Genomic DNA, 14,720 nt, shown 5'->3' on the forward strand with positions numbered 1-14,720 from the left:
ACTGTATTTGTATTTTACAATATTTCATCTTGTCCAAATATTGGTTTAACTCTTTCCTGAATCCCTTAAAAAATAATTTCTAAATTAACAATAAAATTTAATAAGAGCCTAGATTTGATTTATCTCAGCTTTTCTGATGCCATCCATACACTAAGATTTCAACTTAAACTTAGAAGTCTAAATATTGCATTTTAAGTTTTAATCAAGACTGTTATTCTATGAACTCAAATCTCTTAAGCATCATACATATTATACCAAATATACACAGAATCCTTTAATTTTATGGTTTTATTTCTTTTACATCTCTTTATTTGTAATTATTAAGTTGTGTAATTAGCTGTGTGTAGAGTACACACCTATAATCCCAGCAAGTCAGGAGGTTGAGGCAGGAGGACTGCAAGTTTGAGGTTAGCCTCAGAAATTTAGCAGGGCCTTAAGCAACTTAAAGAGACCTTATCTCAACATAAATAAATGGGTCTGGGAATATAGCTCAGTGGTAAAGCACCCCTGAGTAAAGCACCCCCGAGTTCAATCTCCAGTACCCCTGCCAAAAAGTCCTTGAATTGAGATATATACACACTAAAAAGGCCAGATACTAATCCAGTAAACTGAGATTATTAAGATTAGAGGTTTTAGCAGGTTTTGAGACCTGGAAATAGGCATCCAAATGATTCATGTCTCTATGCCAACTTTCCTTCTAGTTCTCTTTGGTAGTCACACTGTTTCAGACTACAAAAATGGAAACAAAGTGTTGAATTCAAATTACTTATTGCCTGACTCTACTCTCCAAAACATGTAGCTTCCTATCTGATAAATCACTTGACCATATTTTTTCACTTTTTGGCTTTTAGGAGAGTCTTTTCCATTTAACATTTAAAAAGTACTTGCACTTGATGAAGTACTGCATGCTCTAAAACTCATATTTAAAATGATTTTTGCCAATTTTGGATATATCACATGGTTCACTCACAGGATTAACATTCATTAATTCTGTTGTATTTTTCTCTGCTTGTCTACCCAGTAGGTGAGAAGACTATCTGTCAGGTGCCATGCTAAGTTTTGGAACTATAAAAATAAGTAAAATAATTCGTTTATCTTTAAGGAGCTTGGGTTCTAGGTGGAAAAGACCTATAAATTAAAAAGAAATCACTCTAAGTACTTGCTCAATGGCTGTCTTTTTCCGTTGAAAAAAGGGGCAAAGACCTTGTTCCAGGAGGATATTTTTGTCTGATTTACTGCTGTTTTCACCAGCACTAATATATAGTAAGACTCGGTATTTGTTAAATAAATGTCAGTGCTTTAAAAGAAATATTTACAGGGTTGGGGGTGTAGCTCAGTGGCAGAGCTCTTGTCTAGCATGAATGATGGCCTGCGTTTTCTCCTATAGAGAGAAGAAAGAGAGACAAAGAGAGTGTGGAGTAGGGAGAGAGGCATGGAGATGGGGTGGGGAGCTCACAAAAGGAACATAAGCTTTTGTGTGGCTTTTGCGCTAGAGTGAGGTGAAGGGAACACTTCTGGCATATCAGGAAAATTTCTTTAAAGATGAAGTTTGAGCTGAGTTCTGGGAGATGGAGGAAATTAGTTAGGTAAAAGGTAGGGGGTTGTTCAATAGTTCCTATGTCTTATTGAGGAACTTCAAGTAGTTGGGGAGTGCCAAGATATCATTGGTAGGAGTATACAGCAGAAAAATCTTGAAGAGCCTTGTAGGTTGCTTTACCTATACATTTTTTTTTGTTGTTATCTACATCAATATGCTGATTAAAAGAAAAGAAGAAGAATAAAAACTTGTCCATTTACCCCTATTACAATGATAGCTCCCTAATGTTAAGAATTGCTTCTTGTTACCCAGGGATCCAGAATAATGATGGGGACATTGTAGTTCCCCAAAAGCTAAAGCAATAATGAACCGAATGAAAGAATGACGAATAACAGCAGTGTGAGCACAGTCAAGTGATTAAGTAATTGGATAGTGGGGGTGTCAGGAATGGGCCCTGTACTAGCCTGGGCAGAGACCTAGTCAGGATCTTGACTAATGGTAAATTTGGCAAGGGTCACATCTTGGAGGCGGGGGCGGCGGTGGAGACAGAAGAATCTTGGAAGTTTCAAAACAAAGTCCAAATACAAACACTTTAGAATTTATTAGGATTCGTAATTTCCAGGTCCTAGAGAGCAATCAGGGAAAGGTCCAGGATGGTTATAGTACATTACCCCCGGACAGTAATGAAATAGGAACAGATGGTTGGTTGCAACTTTCTTGCCAAGCTCAGCAAATGAGTGACATCAGAGCCCAAAGGAAGGGCTGTTACTTCCCAAACGTGAAAAGAAGGCTGTGTATTTGCGCTACTGCCGCTGCCACGAGCGCAGAGCAGCCGGGTACTCGGACTCGGAAAGACGTCCCGTGACAACGGCGTTAAAGGCGGAACGCAGTACGTAGGCACGTTGGCTCCCGCCGGACACAGTTTCTAGACGCACCGGCGAGCTGAGTGCGGCCCGGCAGCTGAGCTGCTCCCTTCCGCTGAGTGAGCAGCCTGGTGGTGGGAGACTGTGAGAAGACTTGAAACCGACCGTTCTTCATATTTTCCCCTTCGGCTGGACGACCCCGAGCTGTGGGACGTACTTCCGGCGTCTGTCAGTGGACGATTAGAGAGCACAAAGGCCTCTGGAGGCGCGGCGGCAGTCCCTCCCGCTCCCAGCCACGGCCTCTGACTCTCGAGAAGACAGCCACCCACTGCAAATTTTTCTCTGGGCCGGAGACCGGCCGCCCAGTTCGTAGAAAGGTGGGCTTGGGGGAATACTCTGGATTCCACCACTACTTCCTGGAGATGCCGCGGAAAGCAGGCCATTCTTGGGGCCACCCACCTATTCCCCGATTGGTTAATGGTCTGTCAATGAACTTCTCTAGCTGGTGATTGGTTCAGATGCACCGTCTGTCACCTGCTTCCCTGTGGGAATCTAGGTCGCTAAGGGAAGCGTTTCTGGAGGCTTGGTTGAGAAGAGGTTGTTGGGCCCCGGAGCCCAGTTTGTTTATTGTAGTGGAGACGGTCCCCTGGCGCGAGCTTCCATCGCAACGGCCAGGAAAAGAACCAGTAGCGGGACTGAGGGTGGGGGTGGAAAGAAAGTGAAGGTTTAGAAGTAAACTGCAGTCACTTCACCCTGGCTGTCTCTGAATGGGAACGTGATAGGAAGGAAGGCCTTTGAGAGAGGAGGAGACTAATCCCAGGAGCAGTGACAGTGTAGGAGTCTAGGCCTAAATTTTATTGTGGGGCAAAAAGGGCCTTGAGAGAGATTTTTTTTTATGACCTAATTGTATGGGGATCCAATTTTCTAGATGATTGTATAACAAAATCCACTGGAGAATTTGCTTTAGCTTTGCGCAGAGTTGGGAGATAAATACCAGGTGTTCCTGGCCTTCAGAGGGACAACTTACTGAATAATTCAACTCTCTTTTTATTGCTTCAGATGGGCAGCTCTCAAAAAAGACACAAACAGCTGAAGGATGGATACCATTGCATATATTAAAAGCATGTTGAAAGAAAAATAAGGTATTCACTTTAATTGTGGTTAATTGTACCAGAATATTATCTTTGAGGAGAAGCTCTTAGGTTTTGAGTAATAATAGTGTGGCTTGATTTTATGTTAGGTTTTAACTTTTTAAATTGCTCATTACAAAATTCATCTTATTGCCATACCTACCATTCTCTCTTTGCTGTTATGATCCTGTTAATTCTGGAATTGGAAAATTCTGAGTTTTTAGTGGTTAATTAGCATTTGACTGTATAGTGCTAACATATTTTTCATTTAGATGATGATGTAATAACCATTACATCTTTAAAAAAATGTCTTGAACTTGTAATTTAATATACAGATACATGTGAAATCAGATGGTTGTTAACTCTTACAGCAGTTTAGACTTGTAGACTAACTTAAAGCAACTTGCTTATTAATAAATACCTGCTGCATTTTGAGAGGTCGAATTGCAACAGTTGTTTTCCTGGCAGCCTAGCCATTTAAGCTTAAGCCTGTATTGGGTCAGGTGCTGCATTACATACTTCTTAGTGACCTAGCAGTAATTGTCAAGGAATAGTTTTTTCATGCACAGAACACTCAGATTGGCTCTTAATGATATACCTAGGCCCTACCTTGGAAAATTCTAATCAAGGATTGGGGATGAGATCTGGGCATCTGGATTTTTAAAAATTTCTTCAAGTGAGTCTGATAACTTTTATATAACTGATTTACTAAATTGATATGCTTAAGAAATCATGAAATATTTATGAGACAGTTTTCTCCCTTAATTTCCTTATAGTTTAAAAGTAAGCTTCTTAGGAATGACATTAAATGTAATCCAAAAATAGCATTATTTTTTTAGGCAAAGCCTGGAAGTTTAATTGGCACTCAAAAATCCCAAGGACTAACCATTGCAGGCTGAGGGATGAGACTGGATATGGGGAAACAGGGGCTCTGTTGCACTCTTCACAGTCCTCAGAGCTATGCATGGTATATTATTTCCTGTTTGGTTTTAAAGTCTTCCTGTTAGTTTTGAAAGGGAGATCAACTCCAAGTCTGTTCAGTAGATACATTAGGCTAAATTATTTTTACCTCAACAAATGTCAGTGACAATGGTGAGAGTAATATTACATTTATGAATCTTAACTTTGGAAGGAACACTTTGTTCGAAATAAATGTAAGCTATACCCCTCCAAAATGCCTAGTTCAAACCTAAAATTTTGCTTATTAAGTAAAGCACATGCATAATTCAAACCTAAAATTTGTGTGTTATTTTACTCAGATATTTAGAACATAAATGGGGCTTTCAGACCAACTTTTTAGAGAATTAAAGAGATAAAAAAATTTATCACTTTTGTATTCAGATATGAGAAATGAGAAATATGTGCTGAACTCAAATTCTGTCTGACTAAACAATGGCTTTAGTTGTAGGTTCAGTTGTGTACTATCTTATAAAAATTGTTTTTCATTTTTTATGTAAGTTCCTTCTGCAAGGTTTGGCAAATGAAGTATTTGAGTAGGGGGTAAAATTTAAAAATAAAAAAACTATAAGTTTAAAATGCAAGGCTATATGTAGTCTATAACTAACACCTTGAATTTTGTATATATTATTTGAACAGGAAGCCAGGACTCTCAGGATGAATCAGTCTAGATCCAGATCAGGTGACGGTGGTGAAGAAACCTCATCTCAAGACCATAATCATCGTGAAAATGAGAGAAGATGGCAGCAAGAGCGTCTCCATAGAGAAGAAGCCTATTATCAATTTATTAATGAACTCAATGATGAAGATTATCGACTAATGAGAGATCATAATCTTTTAGGCACCCCTGGTAAGGAATGGGTAAAAGAGGAGACACCATTTTCATCATTGGAAAGAGGAATTTCAAACTAAGAAGAGGATTTTTTTTTCCTCCTCTATACTTTCTTCTCCCAAAACATTGTGTACTGTTTTATTTATTTTTTGTTAGTTTTAAGAACTTTTTAATATAACAAAGTAGAAAATCAGTGGCTTCTGTATTTTTAAGTAGGTGAGATTATTGGATATATTGGACATATTATACAAATGCAAAATTTAAACATATGTAGCCCTATTTATTTTAAGTAATATTTATGCAAGTAAAATATTTAAAATCCAATTTGAACTCATTTGGGGTGTTATAATTTATGTATTCAGCTAGATTGATAACCCCCCAAAAGTCCATACATTTTTTACAAATGAACTAACTGAAATTTATATATTTATATGTTGTATGTTTATTGTTGATAGCCCATATAATGAAGTATTGGGGTAACATTCAAGTAAACAGACTTGAAGTTTTTTTCTAGAGAACCTCTCCTTTCTTAATTTCTTTTTAACTCTGGAAAAAAATGTACTTAATTATAGTTTATAGGTTCTTATATATATCAATTGAGTACTAACTATTCAAATTAAATCTTAGTTTAAAAAATTTAATAAAATAGTAATAAATGAGACACAGCCAAATTGGTATATATTTGTGTCAGTTGAAAATCTTAACTGTTTTCAATTTATAGAACATTGTTTTTAGAGGTTGCTAAAAATTGGTCTTAACCTGCATGAGTTTTCATAAAAACTGGTAATTTAAAATTTTTAAAAAGCAAATTTTCATTGTTTCAGGAGAAATAACATCAGAAGAACTACAACAACGGTTAGATGGAGTGAAGGAACAACTAGCAACACAGCCTGATTTGAGAAATGGGACAAATAACAGAGGTACTCTGGAGTTCTTTGCATAAATAACAGGCTTGATTGGAGTAGTTGCCAAAATGAAAATACTGTATCCTGGATAATATGTTTATTTTTAATATTTTTCAGTTTTAATGTGATACTCATTCAGGAAATATTTATGTATTACATGCAGAGAAGACTGGTTAGGCAGTATGGGACAGAAGATTAATAAAAGATGTTTTACACAGATTGCCTTCAGGCAATTTATATATATGAAATAATATACAATTAATTACCAGCACAGTTCTTTTTAATATTAGAACATATACACTACCTTTTCTATGGTGATGTAACTAAGCTTAGCTTCTAAAAACTAGTGTACAGAATAATACAGAAATTCTGAGAGTTAGGAAACCTTTTTTCATTTCATTTGTTGGTTTGTTTTGTTTTATTGAGTAAACACTAAGCCACAATATAAAAACTTCTTATAAAAAAAAAAGTTCTGATAGAAAGAAAAAAAAAAACTAATACAAGCATATAGAATTAAAAGCACACCCTGATTTCTTACTTCCCTCCCCAGAGGTATTCATTGTTAGTAATTTCACATATGCCAAAATCATTGTATTAGTTATAGTTAGTAAAAAACCCCCACAAATTCAAAAACCTTAAAATGCAATGAATGGCTTAATAGATAGTAGTTTCTTTTTTATGCTTATAGCCCAAGGAATGAAGATAAACTTTGCTCCACAAATCTTCCTGTGACCCACACAGCTAGCTGAGTTGTTCTATAATTCTGCTATCCAGTGCAGTAACAACTAGCTACATGTGACTATTTAAGTTTAAATTAATTAAAATCAAATGAAATTTAAAATAAAGTTCCTCAGTCATATTTTTGTACTCTGTAGTCCCATAGAAACCAGCTACTGGTTTCTGTATTGGACAGCAGAAATACAGAATGTTTCCATTATTGCAGAAAGATGTATCCTGCTAATCCAGGATGTCATTTGTATGATCATGCTAAGTCACAACCACAGCTAAGTTTCTCTGGCACTTAAGTGCCAGACTGTCATATGCCCATTCACAATGTATTTACAATGTAAGAACAGTAGGATAGAGTTAGTAGATAATTAGCGACCTCTTCCACACATGTTGTCATTAACACATTCTAGTTAATCAGAGAAGGAGGTAACATTTAGAATGATTAATGTTTGCTTGCCTTTACTTACATCCTTTTCCAGATCGAAATGAAAATTTTATATTAACCCATTTTCTCCATTGTATTTAATATGTAAGTAGTACTACATTGATAGAAATTTTAATATTGTTTTATTCAAAACTATACTCATTCAATGTAAAATACTTCATCATCTTTAGAATATGCCCAAGATTGCCACTTACTTTATTGTCCCAACAGTTTATTAATACCTCTAGCTTCAACATTTAAAAAATGTTTATGAAAGAGACTGAAGTAATGAAATAAACCTAAGAAATCTCATTTAATAGCTACTTTTTAGTAGAACAAACTTTAAAGTTGAAATCTGTAAAGGTAATGTGTGCCAGAATACTTTTCATTGAGTTTTATGCTTTATATAATTTACTGGTAACAAATGGAAAAGTAAGTGTGGCACAGTGACTATATTATTGTCAAAGAAGCTTATCTGGGACACAATGATTTCTAAATTGATTTATTCAATAATATTAATTAGGAGTTTGGTACCACATACTATTGTGGAGGCTGAGGATTTAACAGTAACTAAAATAAGTAAAAAATCTTCATCTTCATGAAGCTTACATTCTAAATGAATAGAGAATGCATTTTATTTTATTATTTTATTTTTTATATTTATTTTTTAGTTTTAGGTGGACACAATATCTTTATTTTACATTTATGTGGTGCTGAGGATCGAACCCAGTGCCTCGTGCATGCTAGGTGAGCGCTCTACCACTGAGCCACAACCCCAGCCCGAGAATGCATTTTATTATGTGTAACAGCTGACATTTATTGAGTGCTTCTTGTATGCCAGGTATTATACTAATAATTTTATATACTTTGTCTTATTTTATCCTAATGATAACCTCATGAGATTGATACTATTATTCTAATTTATAGACAAGAATACATCCATAGAGAACTTCAGTAACTTGCTACAGTTTTCCAGTTTCACACAAAGACAACTAATGTGGTTCTAATATTATGTTTGGAAAGCTAGATTTCTTCTTGAGTGTATGTTTTTTGACACTTCCTGAGATATAAAATTCCTAAGGCTACAAAAATACTTAGTTGCAAAAATGTTGATTTAGTTGGCTTTAAAAGAAAGATTTCACAGATAACAGGATGAGTTTTACATAAAGTTTGCCAATGTATTTTATTAATATTAGTACATGAAGTAAAAAAGTTTAAATGTACACATTTGCTATTGGATATATTTCTCATTTGAATATTTTGCCACAAACAGAAAGCAGGTATGGGAATTTCTCCAACTTTGAATAAATAGTATTTGAAGTTTTGTAATTACATAAATAGTAATACTATTTTTAAAAATATTTTTAGTTGTAGATGTACACAATACCTTTATTTTATTTGTTTTTATGTGGTACTGAGGATAGAACCCAGTGCCTCACATGTGTGAGGCAAGTGCTCTACCACTGAGCCACAACCCCACCCCCAGTATTACTATTTTTATAATATGCTTATAGTATATACTTTTAGAAAGTTCAGAGTTTTTGTTTTTTGGCCATTTTTCTTTCATTAAAACACACAGATGTTCTTCAGTACAAACTAATTTTCTTATAAGTTTTTAAAAAAGATCTAAGGACAGATTTTAGAAGTTGGATCTGAAGTTGATTTGATTTGCTTTCCAGACTCAGAAGTCCCTCGAGAAAGTTCAAATGAAGATTCTCTGCTAGAATGGTTGAACACCTTTCGTCGCACAGGAAATGCAACTCGAAGTGGACAAAATGGGAACCAAACTTGGAGAGCTGTGAGTCGAACAAACCCAAACAGTGGAGAGTTTCGGTTTAGTCTGGAAATCCACATAAGTCATGAGAATAGAGGATTTGAAATTAATGGAGAAGATTATACAGGCATTCCACTTTCAGATATTAGCAGGGATCGTACTAGCAATAGGCAAGAAAGATCAACTAGTCCTGTGGCTAGGCGAACAAGAAGCCAAACCTCCATGGATTTCAGTGGTAATAGTTCCACCATTACAAGGACAAGGCTTGGTTCAAGGGGGCAGAATTTAGTTGAAGGATCACTTTCAACACTGGGAAGGTTAAGGAATAGAATTGGGCGGGCAGTTGGCATTCCTAGAACTAGTGCTTCGCGTGCTAATTTTAGTAATCACACAAACCAATCAGGTGGTAGTGAACTCAGGCAAAGGGAGGGGCAGAGATTTGGAGCAGCACATATTTGGGAAAATGGAGCTAGAACTAATGTCACAGTGAGAAATACAAACCAAAGATTAGAGCCAATAAGATTACGGTCTGCTTTCAGCAGTCGAAGCCGTTCACCTATTCAGAGACAGAGTGGCACTACTTATCATAATTCCCAAAGGGAAAGTAGACCTTTACAGCAAACAATTAGAAGGTCTGTGAGGAGGAGAGGTATAACTCCGGTCTTTGTAGAGCAAGATAGAGAACGCAGAGGTACTGTAAGTGCCCCATTCTCTAATTCAAGACTTGTGTCAAGAATAACAGTAGAAGAAGGAGAAGAATCCAGCAGATCCTCAACTGCTGTACGACGACATCCAACAATCACACTGGATCTTCAAGTGAGGAGAATTCGTCCTGGAGAAAATAGAGATCGGGATAGCATTGCAAATAGAACCCGCTCTAGAGTAGGGCTAGCAGAAAATACAGTCACTGTTGAAAGCAATAGTGGGGGCTTTCGCCGAACTATTTCTCGTTTAGAGCGGTCAGGTATTCGAACCTATGTTAGTACCATAACAGTTCCTCTTCGGAGGATTTCTGAGAATGAGCTTGTTGAGCCATCCTCAGTGGCTCTTCGGTCTATTTTAAGGCAGATCATGACTGGGTTTGGAGAATTGAGTTCTTTAATGGAGGCTGAGTCTGAGTCAGAGATTCAGAGAAATGGTCAGCATTTACCAGAGATGCATTCAGAAATGAGTAACTTAGGTACAGTTAATGAAAACAGCCAGCTCAGTGAAGGTTCCTCTCAAGTCAGGGAAGTCCAAGAAGACAGCACTGAAATGCAAGCTGAAAATGAGACCACCCAGCCTCAGACTCAAAACAGTGACAGTAGAGGAGGCAGGCAGTTGCGAAATTCAAACAATTTAGTTGAAACTGGAACACTACCTATTCTTCGCCTTGCTCATTTCTTTTTACTAAACGAAGGTGATGATGATGATCGAATACGTGGTTTAACCAAAGAGCAGATAGACAATCTTTCCACCCGGAACTATGAGCATAATGGTATTGATAGTGAACTAGGTAAAATCTGTAGTGTTTGTATCAGTGACTATGTAACTGGAAACAAGCTCAGGCAATTACCTTGCATGCATGAATTTCACATTCATTGTATTGACCGATGGCTCTCAGAGAATTGCACTTGTCCAATCTGTCGGCAGCCTGTTTTAGGATCCGGCATAGCAAATAATGGGTGAAATGATGGGATCTATTCAAATATTGTATTTTAATAGAGATGACTATTGAAGCATTCTTTTGTTGAGTTATTTGTGATGAGCTAACCAGGATGAAAAATAACAGATTATAGTTTGAACTATTTTTTGTGTGCTTTTTTAACTTGTTAAAAAGAGGAAATTTATATGAAATTTAAAATGCAAATGTTAAATTATCCAAAAGTCCAGAATAGTTAATATTGCTAGAACCAAATAACCTTTAAAATGTTTTTATTTTGGTAATTTTGTCATGCTAAGCACTTTTGTATCTGCACAATTCAGTAAGTTGAAAATCAGTCTTATAGTTAATACTACATTAGACTTTTCTTGGATTTTCAAGTTTCATAGGCTTAGTGCTAAGTCAAGACATTGGTGTCTAAGCCTTTGAAAGAATGTTTGGCTGAATGTTTGCTAAATATAAATATTTAAGTTACTTGAAATGATAATTTAATACACAGTATACCTTGTGTGTGTATATATATATATATAGATAGATATATAATTTTAAGATTAAATTGTCCAGTCTAAAAACTATAAGTTTGATTCTTATTTAAGCTTTTGGACTAATACTACATATGGCATAATGTTTACTATTGACAAGATCATCTCTGAGAAGATTAAGATATAATTCTGAAGTAAAGATAATTTACTGAAGCGTCTCTGACAATCTGACTTACTAGATAGCAAGCAATATGTAATACTGAACAAGTATTTTTTATTCAGGAATGGGACATGGAAAATTTAGGCCATATAGATTATTTAACTTGAGTTCAGCCTTTTTGTGACTTTTTTGGAAGTGCAAATAATTCTTTGGATTAAGTATAAGGTATACAAGATGCATGGTTTTTTCAAATTTAGATTTTAAAAAAGTCTATTATAGAGAATCAAATGCATAGATAAAATGTTACGTTCACTTGGAGGTCAAAAAACTCCAAAGAAAACAAGAAGAAACCTTAAGAGAATGTAGAATTTCTATAAACACAAAGTATGCATTGAAGATCTATTTCTACCAATAAATATTAAAACAAAGACTGAATGTGAATTATTTTTTTCCTATGCTCCACTGTAGCTTATTCACCCTCCAAATATTTATTTCTTACTGGGTGCCAAGCAGGTGTTGTGGATTCTTTAGGTGCTAGATGGACAGAAGTCCCTATCTTCATGGAAAAGATGTATTTGCTCTTAGAAGTCAGAGATCAATTGATAACATAAATTACTGTTCTTACTTTCATGTTTGCTTATGAACAATGTGTTAGATGGTTATACTTGTCCCTTGATGATTGTAGTGGCAAATGATGAGATCATTTTCATGTTTCAGAAGGAATTGCTCTATTACAGCAAATAAAACACAATGGAATGGAGAGAAATGAGAAGCAAAGAAACCAATAAAAGAACTATTGCAATAAGACATTATCATTTTTATTACCAGTTGTCATCATCATTATCAGTTACTTAACAGGGTGATGACAGTGGAAACTGAAAGAAAAGAGAAGGGTATGAAAATGTTCTTGGAAAAAGGCATTTGCTCCCTACTGTAGTATGAAGAGATAATCATATTCACAGAGGAAGAGAGAACCACCTGAATGGAGGAGAAGGCAATGATATAAATCAGTTGCAAAGTATGCCAGTTTAAGAGGTGTGGTGGTGTATACTTGTGGTGCCAGCTACGTGGGAGGTTGACAGGAGTGTGGTTTAAAGAAAAATATGTAAATAATTCATACACTCTCACAAATTTCAGTGTACCTAATATGATGGAAGCCTAAATCCAGCATTTATTGTTCTATGGAGTATTCCTTGGACAATTAAAAAAAGTAGGGATAAAGGAAAAAAACACATTTATTCTTTGTTTGACATAGTCTTTTGCAAGAAATGATACAGTAGAACGGGGGATGTAGCTCAGTGGTAAAGCATGCGTGAAGTCTTGGTTTTGATCCTTAGCTCTATAAGGAAGGGGGGGCGGTCGGAGAGGAAGATGTAATAGTGCTGCTAGCATGATAAGATGTCTCAAACAGGCACTTGAAACAACTAGGAAGTGTACTGTATGGAAAAATTACCTTAAAGCATCAGTAAATTGGTATTCCAGTTGAGAAAAAGAAGGGTTCTCTTTAATACATTCATTCGTTTCCCAATAAACCAAGACTGGTAAATACAAAGGCCCATTCATCTATTCATAGTTTCTATTTAGCAATGATTGTATTCTTTGTGATTCTAATATAGAAGTGAACAAATGGTTTGAAATGCATCATTTGAATATATTATGTTCCATGTCAAGTCCATAGAACTTGGTCTTTATAGTGTGTCTGTCTTTCAAACTCCTATTTTGAGATTACCAGTTTCTCAGCTGCTCTCCCAAGGAAGTACATCCTTTTACCCTATTTTCTCGTTTTCCAGATTTTTCTATTTTCAGCTAGCATTGTTAGGACCTAGCATGAATTCATAACCTCCCAAGATATCCTTGAAGTGTTATTGCCACTTAGTATAGTAACTAGCACACTTAAAGAGAAACAGTTACCTCACAATAATTTACCTGCAAAGCTAGTGCTTTTCCCACTACATGGCATTCTGGAGAAGCAGAAATGCCTCGGGAAATTTTCAGTCTCATTTACTTCTTCCTAAAGATTCCTTTCTAATTTTATAACTTTGTTATATTGTATCTCTGTAATTACTCTGATTTCCACAAGCAAATAATCCTGTCTTATTCATAAAAGAAGAGAGAAATATTACTTCTGAAAGGTATAAAACAGAATCTGGATCATAAAGATGTATCCAGAAAGGAGATGGAATGGGGCATGTAGAGATGCTGTGTTAAGGACCAGAGTTAATGAGTCTGAGACTTTTTTTTAATGCATATTACTCCTGCATAAAACTTTTAATGTTGCATTTCTCCATTTGAATAATCTCTGGCCAGGGGAGTAGAAAACTGTAGAAAAAGCCCTTTGCATGAAGGAGGTAATAGGTATTCCTTTGCAATGGCAGCAGGCTCATTTGAGATCTTTCCTTTATCTTATATAGCATTGGTGAGCATCTGTTAGAAAATAATTTCCTAGTCCAGTGTGTGGCACACACCTGTAATCCCAGGATCTGGGAAGGCTGAAGCAGGAGGATTGCAAGTTTGAGATCAGCCTCAGCAATTCAGTGACATCTTGTCCGAAACAAACAAAAAGGCCTGTGGATGGGGTCTGGGGATGTGGCTCAAGCGGTAGTGCGCTCGCCTGTCATGCATGCGGCCCAGGTTTGATCCTCAGCACCACATACAAAGATGTTGTGTCCGCCGAAAACTAAAAAAAAAAAATATTAAAAAATTCTCTCTCTCTCTTTAAAAAAAAAAAAAAAAAAAAAAGGCCTGTGGATGTAATTCAGTGGTAGGGCACTCCTTGGATTCAATTCCTGGTGCCAAAAAAAAAAAAAAGAGAAAAATTATTTCTTAGGAAGCCAGATCATTGAGAACATCATTCTGTGTTTCAAAGGACATGGTGAAGAATATCAATGGTGATTTTTCCTCAGTCTCTTGAGACAGATTGTGAGTTCTCAGTATGCATGTTAGTCCCTGAGTATATTTGCCCTTATGATAATTGTGGGTTCATAATTATTTTTAAGCAAGTTTTGCTTTGAGTATTAAATATATGAAAATTGAATTGGCCCCAATTTTTTTTTGTAGTATTATCCCATTTCCTTTGGAAAATCATTTGAAGATAGAGTAATCTCTTGGCTGCCCGATATGTTATACACTGATCCTTTTCATACATTTAAATGTAAAATGCTCTGTTTAATTCTAATCCAACTGTCTTTTGTATAATTTCAAACATGTTTGCATTTTCCCAGCAAGAAACAATGCAAAAATCTGTGTTGTGAAGTGGCATGAGTTAGCCATTCTTGAGTCCAGATT

The 14,720-nt window shown here is 35.8% G+C and overlaps 1 protein-coding gene across 3 annotated transcripts; it reads left to right on the plus strand.

The window, feature by feature from the left end:
* Positions 1-2,440: 2,440 nt before the first annotated feature.
* Positions 2,441-11,863, plus strand: Rnf6 (ring finger protein 6). 3 transcript variants are annotated; one of them, XM_005342039.5, is made up of 5 exons: positions 2,441-2,777; positions 3,460-3,542; positions 5,127-5,337; positions 6,144-6,239; positions 9,057-11,863. In XM_005342039.5, the coding sequence occupies exons 3-5, from the start codon at positions 5,145-5,147 to the stop codon at positions 10,817-10,819; spliced, it is 2,052 nt and encodes a 683-aa protein (XP_005342096.1). In that variant the 5' UTR covers positions 2,441-2,777; positions 3,460-3,542; positions 5,127-5,144; the 3' UTR covers positions 10,820-11,863. The 3 variants fall into 3 exon arrangements, with proteins under 3 accessions (XP_005342096.1, XP_013221503.1, XP_013221502.1); XM_013366049.4 differs by lacking the exon at positions 2,441-2,777 and adding an exon at positions 2,915-2,997; XM_013366048.4 differs by lacking the exon at positions 2,441-2,777 and adding an exon at positions 3,013-3,233.
* The last annotated feature ends 2,857 nt before the right edge of the window (positions 11,864-14,720 follow it).

This window comes from Ictidomys tridecemlineatus, chromosome 6, assembly GCF_052094955.1.
Source record: "Ictidomys tridecemlineatus isolate mIctTri1 chromosome 6, mIctTri1.hap1, whole genome shotgun sequence".
Taxonomy (NCBI): domain Eukaryota; kingdom Metazoa; phylum Chordata; class Mammalia; order Rodentia; family Sciuridae; genus Ictidomys; species Ictidomys tridecemlineatus.